At 40.0% G+C, this 15,562-nt stretch overlaps 1 protein-coding gene across 1 annotated transcript in view; it reads right to left on the bottom strand.

Annotated features, from left to right (window-relative positions):
• Positions 1-348: 348 nt before the first annotated feature.
• Ccny (cyclin Y) overlaps positions 349-15,562 on the bottom strand; it is a 142,658-nt gene continuing 127,444 nt past the window's right edge. The window contains exons 9-10 of the mRNA XM_028763794.1: positions 6,798-6,960; positions 349-4,720 (exon numbers count right to left, since the gene is read on the bottom strand). Coding sequence (XP_028619627.1) covers positions 4,604-4,720; positions 6,798-6,960 — 280 coding nt within the window. The 3' untranslated portion in view covers positions 349-4,603. The remainder of the gene's footprint in view (positions 4,721-6,797; positions 6,961-15,562) is intronic.

The following is a 15,562-nucleotide window of genomic DNA, read 5'->3' as shown; positions in this document are numbered from 1 at the left end:
ATAGAATATAGCTGACTCTGGAACAACCATGGCCTTTAAATGAGAACTGCATCTACCAATGGAAGAGCCACGCTCTCTGGGAGTGGGCCTTACAAAAGCTGATTAACATCCCAGGGAACTCAGGTGGGCTTATGCTTTTAACAAGTGGATTCACATTTCCTAGCATCCCACCAGAACCACTTAGTACATGTGTTCATGGACTAGCAAGAGTTTCTGACAGCAACCTTCACTGAGAAGACAGAGGTGAAGGTGGTGTCAGAGTTTAGACTCGGACTAGAATTCAGGTTCCATTACAACACAGATCAACACCAACATCAATAAAGTATTACATATAAGATGAAGTCACGGTTAACATTTTTGTCAAAACTGTATTTATTTTAAGGTGACAGTTTTTGATTGCACATTTAAATCTATTTATAAACAAAAGTTTTCAAAAAGAATAAAGTCCCCTGCCCCCAAACAAATCACAAAAGGATACAAGATGGTTTACTAGGACCTATAAACCCCAAATGCCATCCAGTCAGACACCTTGGAGGGCATTTCTTAGTATAAACAGGTTCTTGGAGAACTCTACATGGGTTTTGGAACAAGTCCTGGCTCAGGGATAGCTCACCCTGCAGCAGTGTACACACAAAGCAGCTTCTAACGACACACCATCAGTAAAAGTAGTAATGTTCGTATTGCTTACCAAAAAAGTTTCTAGTAAAAGTGGCACCAGAGGATCTGTGGCCTTCATGTACAAACTCAGTAAGAAGCTCTAACAAGTAGCATGGAGTATGGCTTGGTAAAGTCATCAGCAGTGTGAGCACACGCCTCACTGACTCCCTATCTCTAATGGAGCTGTCAGGCAGCTTGCTTCTTCGAGGGCATTCTGGTGCTGCTCTGTGCTCTGCATTCAATAAGGCTGAACTGTTATTCCTATTGTGGGCTTTAGTTTTCTTTCTGTTCATGGAGCTGAGCCCTAAGCTAAGTACTTTCCCCAGTTCTGCTGCAGGCTATGCTTCTTGTTTCCTCCTGTTGACAAGGATAGGCACCATCTGTGGCTGCTTTTCAGACCATTCATATTTGTAAGAACTGCCAAGGCTCAGTCTTGAGATATTCACTCCAGTGAAGGCCAGGACATAGCGGTTTATAAGACAAAAACAGTACTTAAGGAAAGCATGTGCTCTGATTCCTACTGGCTAATTTAACTCCTTAAGTCCCAGGTGGGTTGCAGTTTCTTAATCACTAAAGACACACACTCTTTCTCTTACTGCTCTTAAAATTAATTTACTCATCACCCATAAAACCTGCTCAATTTTACTTTTTTGAGGCAAAGTATTACTACATAGACCAGGCAGGCCAGCCTCAAAATCATAATCCAGTGTTACCACTCTGAAAATACTGTCTAATTTTGTATCAACATAACTAAAAAAATATAGCAGGAAGGCAGAGTATTTGTTCCATGTACATATATATTTATTTAACTTATCAAATATCTATAGAGAACTAAGAATATATACACATATAAACTCAAAGCTTAAAATACAGCCCCAGGTTGCAGTCCCTAAAGCAGCAGGAATATGCAAAATCATAACTCGCCAAATTCTGCCTTGAAGCTCAACTAAGCAGTAAAATCCCCTGAAGCAAGGGAAACACCAAGTTGGAGATACCCCCATGTAAAGACCATGGAGAAGGAACACAGAACAGAAAAGCTATCACCAACAGCTGGAGGCCTGAGGCCACAGCTGGTCTCACCTGAGCATTAAGGCATGAGAGCACCGCTATAACCTTCAGGATCGCATTATATTTTAACTTTACTTCATTTAAGCTTAACTCCTTACTTTTCCCAGTGAAAAAGTAAAGCAAAATTTACCGGAATGTGTGTTTATTCTCCAACAAGTTATATTTGCTATTTAAATCAAGTCTATAGTCAAGAAACTGTGACTTTCTTCATCCTTCATCAATGACTATGAGCTCTTGACTAAAGGCTGCACTGAGATAGCATTCCTGAACAGCATCCAGTGTTATCTGTTGGACACCAAACTACTTTGCAAACAAGTTACAGTCACTATGATTTATCAACACTGTTATCAGACTGTTTTATCTCCTTTTTCTTTTGGCAAACTGAGAACAACCCAGAAAACAAAAATAAGTCTTCATTATTGTATAGAAAAATTAATGAGCCTATACTTACATGCCTAGTAATTCAGACTAAACAGTACAACTGAAATCCTTAGTGCAAGAAATACAACCAATTAATACAGCTTAACACTCACTGATGCAAAGGGAAAACTTTCCTTTTCAGAGGTAGAGTTCAGTGCACAAGGCTTAAAAACAATAGTCAACAGTCTGAATAAAACCAAGCCAGGCTATAAAGAGTCACTGTTGATGTCAGATACCAGGCTGTGTGTACACATATAATAAATACACTGTACAATCTTTTAAAGTAGTTTAATAAACTCCACAAAATAGTATCAGGTGCATTGAACTATTTACATAAGTCAATTTCCAAATCTCTCATCCAAATAAAAGGAATAAAAATAAGATTTCTGCCATCAAGTCAGCAGTTCTTTCCTGAAATGGGCTGGTAAAATAAGGTACTTTACATGAGAGGAAGGAATTTGTCTAAGAGGTATTCACATTTGGATAAGAAAATAGGTCCCTTTTAGAGTTATAGAGATGAGGGAATACAAAATGACACTTTCTACATTTTTAGACCTCTGTTTAAGGTTCGTGAGGAGAGAAGCTGATTCTGTTTCCCACTCAGAGCAAATCATCAAAGAAGCAACAGGAGGGCACTTAATTTTTTCCTTCCTGACTTGGAAGTTTAGGCCAGAATCTGTTGATATTGCATACAGAACTACGTAAGACACACTGCATTAAATCCTGACTAACATTTGTGGCCCCATAATTTTTGGATTTTGACATTTTGTTCCTTCCATTTTCAAAGTGTGCTCTATTGAGAGGGGTCAGGTATATGATTTTAGGGTATTCAACACTAACATACAATTCTAAACTTTTCCAAGCTCACACAGGAGGAGTATGTAACAAAGTAAATGCTAGAATTTGTCTCAAACAAGGAAAACCTCACAAACCTTGGTCATTGCAACCTAAGAAGATGGGCAGAAGCAAAGCACTTGTGTGTAACTCAGACTCTTGGACTTCATGTTAGATTCTCTCTTTGATAGGTACCTTTAACCTTTTTATTGTACTCAATAGAAGAGTTTAATCTGTCCCCAAAACAAGTCAGAAATAGTCAGAAAACAAAACAAACAAACAAAAAAAGCTGGTTATAATTAAGGAAGTATGAACCTTCACAGTTTGTATAGCTTCTCCAAGCACCCACAATGAGAATGCAAGTTGAATTTTTTTTTTTTTATTCAATCATTCTGTGAAAAACACCTCAGGAAATAGTAACATTTTTCCTTTTAGTGATCTTTCCCACTGGAATACCCACCCACCCACTCCCCATTTTCTAAATTTTAGATTTTTAAAAAAACTGTATACAAATAGACTAAATTTGATTTAAAGGAAGCATATAAAAGTCAAGGAGAATATTGCTTACAACAATGGACATGGAAGTATAAGAATGACCAGGCAGGGAGCACATGGACACGGCTCCTCATGAGGTCAGGAAAACCTGGCTCCCCGGATGCTTCTCTATCCAAGATGCTTGTGCTGAAGACTTTTGCCTTCAGTCACAAAGTTTGATTGAGTTTTGTAATTTACACCTTCATGTTAGCAGAAAAAGAGAACCTGGGAGGGAGAGGTGACAAAACCAAAACCAAGAACAACCAACTTCAAGAAAACTGGAAGGCACAAGCACCCATGTTAATCTAGATAGAATGTTCTTGGAATTAGGCAGGAGAGGGAAAGTTTTGGTTTAGCACTACAGTCAAGTTAATCCTGCTATTGTTGAAAAAGGAATCATATAAAACAGGTGTGTAGAAAGACAACAAGCACATCTTACGTGTGAGGAAGAAAGCTCAGAAGACGGCTAGAGAAAATGGAGCAGAGATAAATAACCAGCACTATTTATTTGGATGTCTGTGTCACGGTGATTACAAACTATACTCTCTGCTCTGACGAATCAAAACCAAACCAGAATAAAAATCAACAAACATCCCCATCCCCAAGCCCAAGAGAGCAGCAAGAAGGAATGCAGGAAGTCTTACAGAGCACGCTGTTTCCGAGGGCATAGCACGGCACTGCTGATTCGGAGATGCATTCAGCTCTGCTGCCTATCACCTGGGTCCATCTGCTATCTATGAGCAGACAGGAACCCAGAAACAGCAAAGCTACCAAGTAATCTCTGCCTCAAGACAACTTCCTTTTCCTTCATTTCCTTCTCCAGGATTAGAGTCTGTTTCCTCCATGAAAGAAGTGCTGTTCATGATGGCCGGGAAGGCTTGATACCCAGTTTCCTGAATACTGATTCCACGTCCCTTAAAGCCCCTTTGCCTGCACTCACGCAGTGTGGAGGTGGCGAGAAGGCATCCTTGATGGGGCTCTGTGTTCAAAACAGAAGGAAAAAAGAAAACCAAACTAAACCACCTCAGTTCATCTTTTCTTAAACAAAAGGAGAAATTAGGGATGGCATGGCCTCAAGAGAGTGCCCTAGTTAGGAGATGATGGCTGGAGACCACCGTGGCAGAATCAGGTTGTCAGCACTTGCTGAACGCTTCCTCATGGGTTTTCTCAGGTCCTTGTACTTGTCCTCACAGAGACGAGAGATGGCCTGAGAGGGAGAAAGACAGTGCAGGTCAGGGTACACACCAAGGTTCCACCTCAGCCAGGGGCTGTGCAACACTGTCATATCTACTGGCTCAACTGGTCTTGCTGCCTAGCACAACTCAAACCCTGTTTCCAAATGGGGTGGTGGGAGTGGTGGTGGTGGTGTGTGTGTCTTCATGATCTTGAAAACAGAAGAGAAGACCCAAGGCTACTGTGAGGGACAACCATAATGAGCACAGTACTGGTGAGAGACAACTATAGTAAGGACGGCAACAAATAAGGTGTCCAGAGTTTGACCTAGGAACCAGCATGGACCGACATAGTGAGTGTTCGTGAGACCAGACAGAGGGTTTTGAGGGATGGAGAGCCCATACAGGCCAGGATGGAAACACTTTGTAGTCTGTTGTCAGCGCAAACCTGCCACCAATCTTATGAGAACATGATAAAATTCAAAGGCTGCTTTTTAGGAAAATAACTCCAGTATCAGCAAAGAAGATGGACTGGAGAAGAGAAACCAGACAGGCATCCATGTTGAAGCCAAGTGGTCAGCTGGGAGAGCAGACAGATTACCAAGCTGAGCTGCCTCACCCCAAGCACTATGTAGAGTTTGTGGGTCTTTTATTTAAAATTTCTGAGATTACTAATTGCTATTTCTCACGAATAGTGTGTATCTGAATTCATAATAGCAACAGATAGTAGTGTTCCCTCTTAATCAGATTATACATGGTAATAACAGCTTTCTCTAATATGTAGACAGAATCAAAACACCCTGAGTCTGGTTGAGAGTACTTTTTAAAAAGATAACTATATAAGACACTTTGCATGTGGTACAGATCTGCACAGAAGGGGACAGTGGCACCTCCCTGGAGTTCTTCTATAGTCTCAGTGCTGAGCACCTAGCCTGCCTCCTTGCTTTACTGAGCTTCCATCTTAAGATTAATGGACTTCTGGGGATGTTGTGGTGCACAGCTTTAAGTAAAGCACTTAGGAAGTAGGTGCAAGAAGATTTCTGTGAGTTTGAGGCCAGATTTTTGTGAATTTGAGGCCAGCCTGGTCTACATAGTAGTCCAGTCAGGGTTAGGTAAAGAGACCCTGTCTCCAAAATTAAAAAAACAAAAACAAAAACAAAAACCCAAACCTCTTAATTGTTCTCTTAACTGTAATTTTTAAGAATCAAAACAGAAAACCAAAAAACAAACAAACAAAAAAACAAACCCCTTAGAACCTATGTGCCCAAGCTGACAACTTCCAATACAATGAGCGGGAACAGGGATAATATTGTATTACTTGAGGGAAAGAATCTCAATGAGGAATTCTCTAGAGCAGACTGGCCTATGGGCATGTCTATAGGGGACTGTCCTGATTACGTTAATTGAGGTAGGAAGATCTGTCCGTTGTGGGTAGCCCCATTCCCTGGTTTGGGTTCTCAATAGTAGAGTATGCTGGCTCAGCACTAAGCATATATGCAATTGAGAATCCAGAAAACTATTATTATTGTCTTTTTTTTCCCTAAAAGATTCTTTTGTAGTTGGAACTAAGGTCTGCCTCAGTGGATATGGTCTGGGTTGAAGGCTGTTGTTACTAACCCATGACTGTTTATCACAGCAAATGTGGTCCACCAACTCTTCACATCTGGTTTAATGAGTAGCGTAAAAGGCAAAGTGGGACAGAGAATGGGGTCCGCACACAATGGAGCAGGGGCACTAGAGTTCCTTCTGGATTCTCAATTGCTAAGGCCACTTGGCAGCTTCTTCCCATTTCATTTTACTTTATTTTATTTTTTGGTTAATGCATGGTGAAAAATACTTATTTTTGTGGACTATAAAAACAAAAAGTAAGACCATAAACATAAGAGTGTTAAGAAGAATCATTTAGAAATAGAATTGGTGCACAATAAGGAAAAGCTGCCTTATGGTTGTTAAAACACGAAGAACACATATATACTCAGTTAATGAATTGGCTTGAAATCAAAGTAGGGTCCTGTCCTTATTTCCCAACACACACTAGAGAATACTGAGAGTGTGGGGGTACAGAAATGGTAATGGGACAATGCACTGCAGTGGTGTGTGAATCCCCCTTACCTCAAGCTTGTGGGCACGATCCCTGCTTAGGGGCTCCAGAGGAAAGCTCAGGTTGTTTGCTTCTGCCAGAGAACGAAGATCAAAATAATACTTGGCATACACACTGGAAGGAACATTGATGTTAAACTGCAGCAACTCAAGGAACTGCCGCTCAAGTTCATTCCTACAAAACAAAAGCAAAAATAGTCACACTTAGCTGCCTACAAATAGGCATGGCTGCCACCCATTGAAGACTCCAGAAAATTACATCTTCCAGGAAGAAAACTGATCTAATTAACTGGCTGGCTGAACACTAGCTATGCAATATGACCAACAAATAGGTATTAAAAGGCAAATCCACATGAGCTGGAACCCAGAAAGATGAAGACTGACTGTGATGATCAACAGAAACTGCTTTAGAGAGATCCCTTATAGGAATTCCAGGGCCCTGGGCTTTGAGTTGGGTGTTGTGGAACTTGCTAAAGAAGCTGACAGACTACCCCTACTCCACCCTTAGCTAGTCTTTAGATGGGCCTTTCTAATAGGTCTTATGTGGGGCTGGCTGCTGGAGAGGTCTCTACAGTGAGAGGAGAGGTGTTTAGGTACACAGACAGCTCTTTTTGATAAGTAGGAATGGCAGCAGCCAGAGTGAATTTTCATATTTCAATACCAAGAATAACTCATTCATCTTTCAAAGTAGGGATACTTGTTACTATTGTAGGAGCTGGTCCTGTTTTTCTCCCCAGAAAGTAAGTACCTAGTATGTTGGGCCAACACTCTGGGATACCTGCTTCTGCCCTTTGACATAGTACACTGCAACTATTCGGTGTGACTTCTATGTTTCTCAGCTAGGACATCTGTTTTTCTAGGTAAGTGAGAAGAGTCCTGAGCAAGGAGGGTGAAGCTCTGGTGGGAAGGGGCAGCCAGAGATGTAGGAATTTGAGCAGAGGAACCCACTTGGTAGGGGCCTCGCCTTTACTCCCCATTTGTGAAGCTGAACTTGGGTGCGTCCTGAACATCCTATGCATCACTCTTCAGACCTAAGCCAGTACACCACTATCTTGCTCTCAGGCTAAACTCAGTCCCATTCAACTTGTGCCTAACAACCACAGTGAAAGCACACACACATCCAACTTGTGCCTAACAACCACAGTGAAAGCACACACACACACACACACACACACACACACACACACACACACACATAAAAATGGCCTTATACTCAGTCTTCTGAAGATGATGGAGGCTGATAAAGAGGAAATAAACAAATCCCTTAAAGAAATACAGAAAAATACAATCAAACAGGTGAAGAAAATGAATTAAACTATCCGAGAACTGAAAATACTAACAGAAACAATAAAGAAGACACAAACTGAGGGAATCCTGGAGATGGAACACAAACTATAGATGTGAGCATCACAAAAGACTACAAGAGATGGAAGAGAGAATCTCAGGTGCAGAACATACAGTAAAGATACTGATACATCAGCCAAAAAAAAGTAAATCTAAAAAGTTCCTGACACAAAACAACCAGGAAATCTGGGACACTACAAAAATATCAAAACGAAGAATAGCAGGAATAGAAGGAAAAAAGGAGGAAGAGGAGGAGGAAAAAGAGGAAGAGGACAAGAGGAGTATTCCAAGAAGAAGGATGATGATGAGAAAGAGGAGGAGGAGGAGGAAGAAGAGGAGGAGGAGGAGGCGGTGGCGGCAGCAGCAGCAGCATCCCAGCTCAAAGGTCCAAAAAATATTTTCAACAAAATCATAAAAGAAAATTTCTCTACCCTAAAGAAAAAGATGCCCATAAATGTACAAGAAGCTTACAGAACACCAAGACGGAACTGATAAGATACAGGGAGTTGCATGGTGGTGCACGACTTTAATACCAGCACTTGGGAGGCAGAGGCAGGTGGATTTCTGAGTTCGAGGCCAGCCTGGTCTACAGAGTGAGTTCCAGGACAGCCAGGACTACACAGAAAAACCCTGTTTCGAAAAACAAAAACAACAACAACAAAAAAATACAGGGAGTTAATTCAGTTGTCTTTGTCTTGTATATATCAGACCACCATGAATTAAAGCTGGACTTCAACAACAACAAAAACGGCAGAAAGCCTACAAACTCACAGAAATTGAACAATTTTCTACTGAATGACATCTGGGTCAAGGTAGAAATGAAGAAATTAAAGACATTTTAGAATTCAATGGAAATGAATGTATAGCATGCCAAAACTTATGGGACAAAATGAAATTTGTGGTTAAGAGGAAAGTTCATAGTATTACATGCCTTCATAAAGAAATTAATGAGAGCTCATATTAATGACTTAGCATACCTGAAATTTCTACAACAAAAAGAAGAGTAGATGTCAAGAAACAAAGTCAGGGTTGAAATCAATAAAGTAGAAGCAAAAATACAAAGAATCAATGAAACAGAATTGGTTGAGAAAAATCAAGAAGACAGACAAACCCTTAGCCAAACTAAAGATACTGCAGAGGGGAAATATCCAAATTAACAAAATCAGAAATGAAAAGGGGTGAGACACCAAAGAAGATCAAAGAATAATTGGGTCTTATTTCAAAAACCTGTACTCTACACAATTGGAAAATCTAAATGAAGTGCATGATTTTATTGATAAAAGTTGAACAGCCGCCAGCGCCACCATTGCCACTACCCCTGTCTAAATGGTTTTAGTCAAGAAATTCTACCAAGACTTTCAAAGAAGCGCCAATTCCAATTCTCCTCAAATTATTCTACAAAATGGAAATAGAAGGAAAACCGCCAAATTTCTTTTATGAGGCCACATTCACCCTGATATCTAAACCACACAGACTCAACAAAGAGAATTTCGGACCAATTTCCCTTATGAAATGCAAAATAGTCAATTAAATACTAGCAAACTAAATCTAAAAACACATAAAAAACATCATCCACCATGATCAATTAAGCTTCATTCCAGTGATGCAGGAATGGCATAACAGAGGAAAATCAATCAATGTAATGCACCAAATAAACAAACTACAGACAAAACAAAACAAGAAAACATGATCATCTCATTAGATGCTGAAAAAGTCTTTGACAAAATCCAACACTCCTCCATGTTAAAAAGTCTTGGAGAGATCATGGATACAAGGCACATACATAAACACAACATAAGCAATGCATACCAAGTAAATAGGAATATCAAATTAAATGAAGAAAAACTGAAAGCATTACATTAAAATCAGGCACATGACAAGACTGCCCACTCTCACCCTATCTATTCAATATAGTAGTTGAAGTTTTAGGTAGAGCAGTAAGACAATAAAAGCAGATCAAGGGTATACAAATAGGAAAGGAAGAAGTCAAAGTATTGCTATTCGAGTATGATATGATGGTATACATAAGTGACTCCAAAATTCTACCAGCAAACTTCTAAAAAGATGGCAAGCACCTTCAGAACAGTGGCTGGATACAATAATCAACTAAAAAAAAAAATCAGTAGTCCTCTTTTACACAAATGATATTTGGGCTGAGAAAGAGATGAGGGAAAGAACACCCATTACAATAGCCACAAATAATGTAAAATATCTTGGTGTAAATCTAACCAAGCAAATAAAGGATCTGTATAAGAACTTTAATTCTCTGAAGAAAGAAAATGAGGAAGATATCAGAAGATGGAAAGATTTCCTATGCTCAAGCAATCTACAGATTCAATGCAATTCCCATCAAAATTCCAATACAATTCTTTACAGATTTTGAAAGAGCAATTCTCCACTAAATATGGAAAAATAAAAAACCCAGGGGAACTAAAACAATCCTATATAATAAAAGGACTTCTGGAGGTTATCATCATCCTTGTCTTCAATCTGTACTACAGAACAATAGTAATAAAACTGCATGGTACTGGCATAAAAACAGACAGATTGATCAGTGGACCTGAATGGAAGACTAAGAAGTAAATCCATACACCTAAGGACACTTGACTTTTGACAAAGAAGCCAAAACTATAGAATGGAAAACAAAACAAACCAACCAACCAAACAAACAAACAAACAAAAATAAATAATAACAACAAAGGAAGCAGTTTAAACAAATGGGGCTGATCAATCTGGATGTGTGCATGAAGAAGAATGCAAGTGGATCCATATCTATCACCCCACACAAAACTCAAGTCCAAGTGGATCAAAGACCTCAACATAAAACTGGATACACTAAACCTGACAGAAGAAAAAGTGGAGAATAGCCTTGAACGTATTGGTACAAGAAACAACTTCCTGAATAGTACTAAGGTCAAGAATTAATAAATTAGGACCTCATAAAACTGAAAAGGTTCTCTAAGACAAAGGACATCAACAATAGAACAGAATGGCATCCTTCAGAATGGAAAAAGATCTTCATCAATCTTGACCTCTGATAGAGGACTGATATCGAAAATATATAAAAAAAAAAACTCAAGAAACTAGGTATCAACAAAGCAAATAATCCACTTTAAAAATGGGGTAAAGATCTAAATGGAGAATTCTTGACAAAGTAATCTCTAACGGCCAAAAACCACTTAAGAAATGTTCAACATCCTTAGTCATAAGGGAAATGCAAATCAAAACAACAATGACCTTCCATCTTAGTACTGGTTAGAATAGCTAAAAATAAAAAATTCAAGAGACAGCTCATACTGGCAAAGAGGATGTGGAACAAGGGGAACACTCATCCATTGCAAACTTGTACAACCACTTTGGAAATCAATTTGGCAGTTTCTCAGAAGACTGAGAATAGATCTACCTGAAGACCTATCTATACCACTCCTGGGCAGATACTCAAAGGATGTTCCACTATATCACAAGGACACTTACTCAACTCTGTTCATAGCAGCTTTATTCTCTATTGTATCCAGAAGCTGGAAACCATTTAGATGTTTCAATAGAAGAATAAAAAATACGTGGAAGATTTACACAATGCTATTTAAAACAAGGACATTATAAAATTTTCAGGCAAATGGATGGAAATCATCTTGAGTGAGTTAACCCAGATCCTGAAAGACAAAGATGGTGTATATACTCAACTTATAAGTGGATATTATTCTTAAACTATAGGTTAAGCATGCTACAATCCACAGATCCAAAGAAGCTAATTAATACCAAGGGCTCAATGAGAGAACCCTTGAATCTAAATGATCAGGGGAAACAGATTAGACATTGGGGGTGGAGGCCGGAGGGATCAGGTGGGTGGGGATGGGGATGGGGATGGGAACAGGAGGGATAGGGTGGGTGGAGGACACAGGGAGAGTACTAGGAAAGACAAATGGATTGGTGTGTGTCGCGGGGGGAGGGGATTTCTGGGATAAGCTAGAAACTTAGTACAATGGAAACCCCAAAGAATATATAAGTCTGACTCTAGTTAAGATTCTAGGTAATGGGTGATAAAGAGCCTCAACAGGCTATCTCTTGTAACCAGGTACCACATTTCCAATGGAGGGACTGAGACAGCAACCTAGCCACAAAACCGTTAACCCTCAATGAAACATGGAGCAAAATTTGAATGGTCAATCAATGACTGATCCATCTTGAGACCAGTGCCATGAGATGGAGTCCAACCCTGAAGAGCCTAGCATAACCGCCATCACAAAGACTTCACCCAGCAACAGACTGAAAGAAAAACAGATGCAGAGACCCACAGTTAGACACTAAGTGGAACTTGAGGAATCCTGAAAAAAGATTAAAGGGTGACAGGGGTCAAGGACACCACAAGAAAACCTCCATTGTTGGTGGGATTGCAAGATGGTGAACCACACTGGAAATCAGTCTGGTGGTTCCTCAGAAAATTGGACTGAGGACCCAGCTAAACCACTCCTCGGCATATACCCAGAAGATGCTCCAACATATAACAAGGATTTATGCTCCACTATGTTCATAGCAGCCTTATTTATAATAGCCAGAAGCTGGAAACAACCCAGATGTCCTTCAACAGAGGAATGGATACAAAAAATGTGGTACATTTACACAATGGAGTATTACTCAGCTATTAAAAACAATGAATTTGAGAAATTCTTAGGTAAATGGATGGAACTAGAAAATATCCTGAGTGAGGTAACCCAATCACAAAAGAACATACATGGTATTCACTCACTGATAATCGGATATTAGCCCAGAAGTTTGAAATACTCAAGATTCAACTCACAGACCACATGAAGCTCAAGAAGCAAGACCAAGTGTGGGTGCTTCGGTCCTTCTTAGAAGGAGCAACAAAATACTCAAGGGAGCAAATATGGAGGCAAAGTGTGGGACAGAAACTGAAGGAGGGGCCATCTGGAGACCATTCCACCTGGGTATCCATCCCATGTGCAGTCACCAAAGGTAGATGCTGATGTGGAAGTCAGGAAGTGCATGCTGACAGGAGTCTGATATAGCTGTCTCCTTAGAGGTCTACCAGAGTCTGACATATTCAGAGGAGATGCTCACAGCTAACCATTGAACTGATCAAGGGGTTCCCAATAGAGGAGTTAGAGAGAAGACTGAAGGAGGTGAAAGGTTTTGCAGCCCCATGAGGAGAGCAACAATACCAACCAACTAGAGCTCCCAGGGTCTAAACCACCAGCACATAGAGAGGGCCCCATGGATCCAGCTGTATAGGTAGGGGAGGATGGCCTTGTTGGGCATAGGTGGGAGAGGAGATTCTTGGTCGCATGAAGGCTGGACGCTGAGTGTGGGGGAATTTGAGGGTGGGGAAGTGGGAGTGGGGGAGTAGGTGGGGGCACATCCTCATAGAAGCAGGAGGGGAGGATGGGATAGGAGGTTCCTGGGTGGGGGGGAGGAGAAATGGGGTAAGGGGATAACATCTGAAATGTAAATAAAATATCTAATAAAAAAAATTTTAAAAAGAAAACCTACAGAATCAACTAACCGGGGCTCATAAGAGCTCATAGAGACTGAACCACCAACCAGAGAGCATACATGTAAGTCCTCTACACATATATAACAGTTATGTAACTAAGTCTTCATGTGGGACTCCTAAAGTAAAAGCAGGAGCCACCTCCAACTACACTGCTTGCCTCTGGATCCCTTTCCTCTAACTGGGTTGCCTTATCTAGCTGCATCAGAAGATGTGCCTAGTTCTTCTGCAACATGCTATGCTAACGCTGGCTGATATCAGAGGAAAAAGGGACTTGGGGAGGGGAAGGAGAGAGGAAAGAACTGGGAGGAGAGAGGAGAAGCTGTAATTGGGACATAAAGTAAATAAATAAATTAAGAAAAAAAAGAGGACACAAAGTTGGGTGGGAATGGACAGGGGTAGATCTGGTAAGAGAGAATGACGGTAAAAGCACACTGCACAAATCTCGAAGAATAAAATTTTTAAATAAGAAACAAAGAAAGGAAGTAAATCAGTCAGTTATATAAGCTGCTAAGGAAGTTCCGAGTGATACTGCTCTCAGGTCTTTTATTTGGACAAAAATGAACATCTTGTTTGTTTTTATATGTGCGTGTGAAAGAAGCTCACATGTACCAAATGCACAGACTGTACTGAATTTTGAACTTTTAAGAAATTTTAAATCAGTGGTATTTAGGACTTACTAGGATTTAAAAAAAAAAAAAACTTTAAAAACCAACCCTGTTTTATTTAAGTGAGATTCAATAAAAGTAATTTTAAGTGAGCATGTGGCAGCAGCTTATGGGTACAGACTACCTTCTGGCGATGAATGGGCAGCACTGAAGAACTTATTCTAAGAAGAAAATCTCTTCATCACTCTGAGAGCTAGTCTGAGCCCCTGTGATGACTTCTATATTCCCTACATTCTGGAACTTGACTGAAAAGGATGGATGACAGGTTTGTAGCCAGCCTAGCAAACTCAAACAAGACTTTTGAAATAAGAATGATTTCCACTGCCTTGATTTTTCAATTCACAGAATGAATTTAAGAACACATCTGAAAGCTTACATTGTAGTACATTAAAAGAAACTAACAATGGTACAAAAGAAATAGGCTCAATGAGACTCCTGCCCTCATGTGGGTCATTCTGTGGACACAGTTCTGGTATCACATCTACGGTACATATTTCAGTCAATAAAAAGCACCTTTTAAAAGCAACTGCTAAACTAGCTTGGCACAGTACAGAAATGACCTTATGACATTTAGTGAAGCTGAAAACAGGACTCAAAAATAGAGTACAGAGTTGTTTTCATTCCACGCCAGTCTTTCTAGAGCACTGAGTTCAAAAGCTTTTGAATGTAGCAACAGCCTAGGAACAATGAACTGAAAGAGTTCCAAGGTGTCTTTACAGCCACGGTCACGGTACACTAACCAATGTGCAAGCACCAGAAAGTGACTACTGGCAGGTGCCAAGTGGGTAAACAAAATGGGACAGTGTACACAAATGAAAGAGTATTCAGTCTTAAAAAGAAAATAATGACAGGTCGTAAGACAAATAAGCTCTGAGGAAAACAAGAATATCTACAAGGTATACCTACAAGAAGTAAGCCTTACTTGATTTTACTCACGTGAGGTACCTTGAGTAGCACACAGACCCTACAAGAATGCTGGCTAGGCTGGAGGGAGGAAAAGAAGAGACAGCTAGCTGCACAATAGTGTAGTTCCTACATGCTAAAAATGAAAGTTTCATGCTATGTATATTTTAACTATAAACTGGACAACAACAACAACAGGTATCAGGCACCTACAAGAGGGACTAAGGTTATTTATGTCCTCATTTGTCTGTGATACACAGTCAAGTAGCCTGGCTTCTGGTCACTGAAGAATCCCTTGAATACATATGAAAATGACTCTTAAGGGACTACTAAACAAAAGCAAATCATACAAA

The sequence above is a fragment of the Grammomys surdaster genome, unplaced genomic scaffold, assembly GCF_004785775.1.
Source record: "Grammomys surdaster isolate TR1022 unplaced genomic scaffold, NIH_TR_1.0 140, whole genome shotgun sequence".
Taxonomy (NCBI): Eukaryota; Metazoa; Chordata; class Mammalia; order Rodentia; family Muridae; genus Grammomys; species Grammomys surdaster.
The sequence above is the reverse complement of the archived record's forward strand: the minus strand, read 5'-3'. Positions and strand labels throughout refer to the sequence as shown.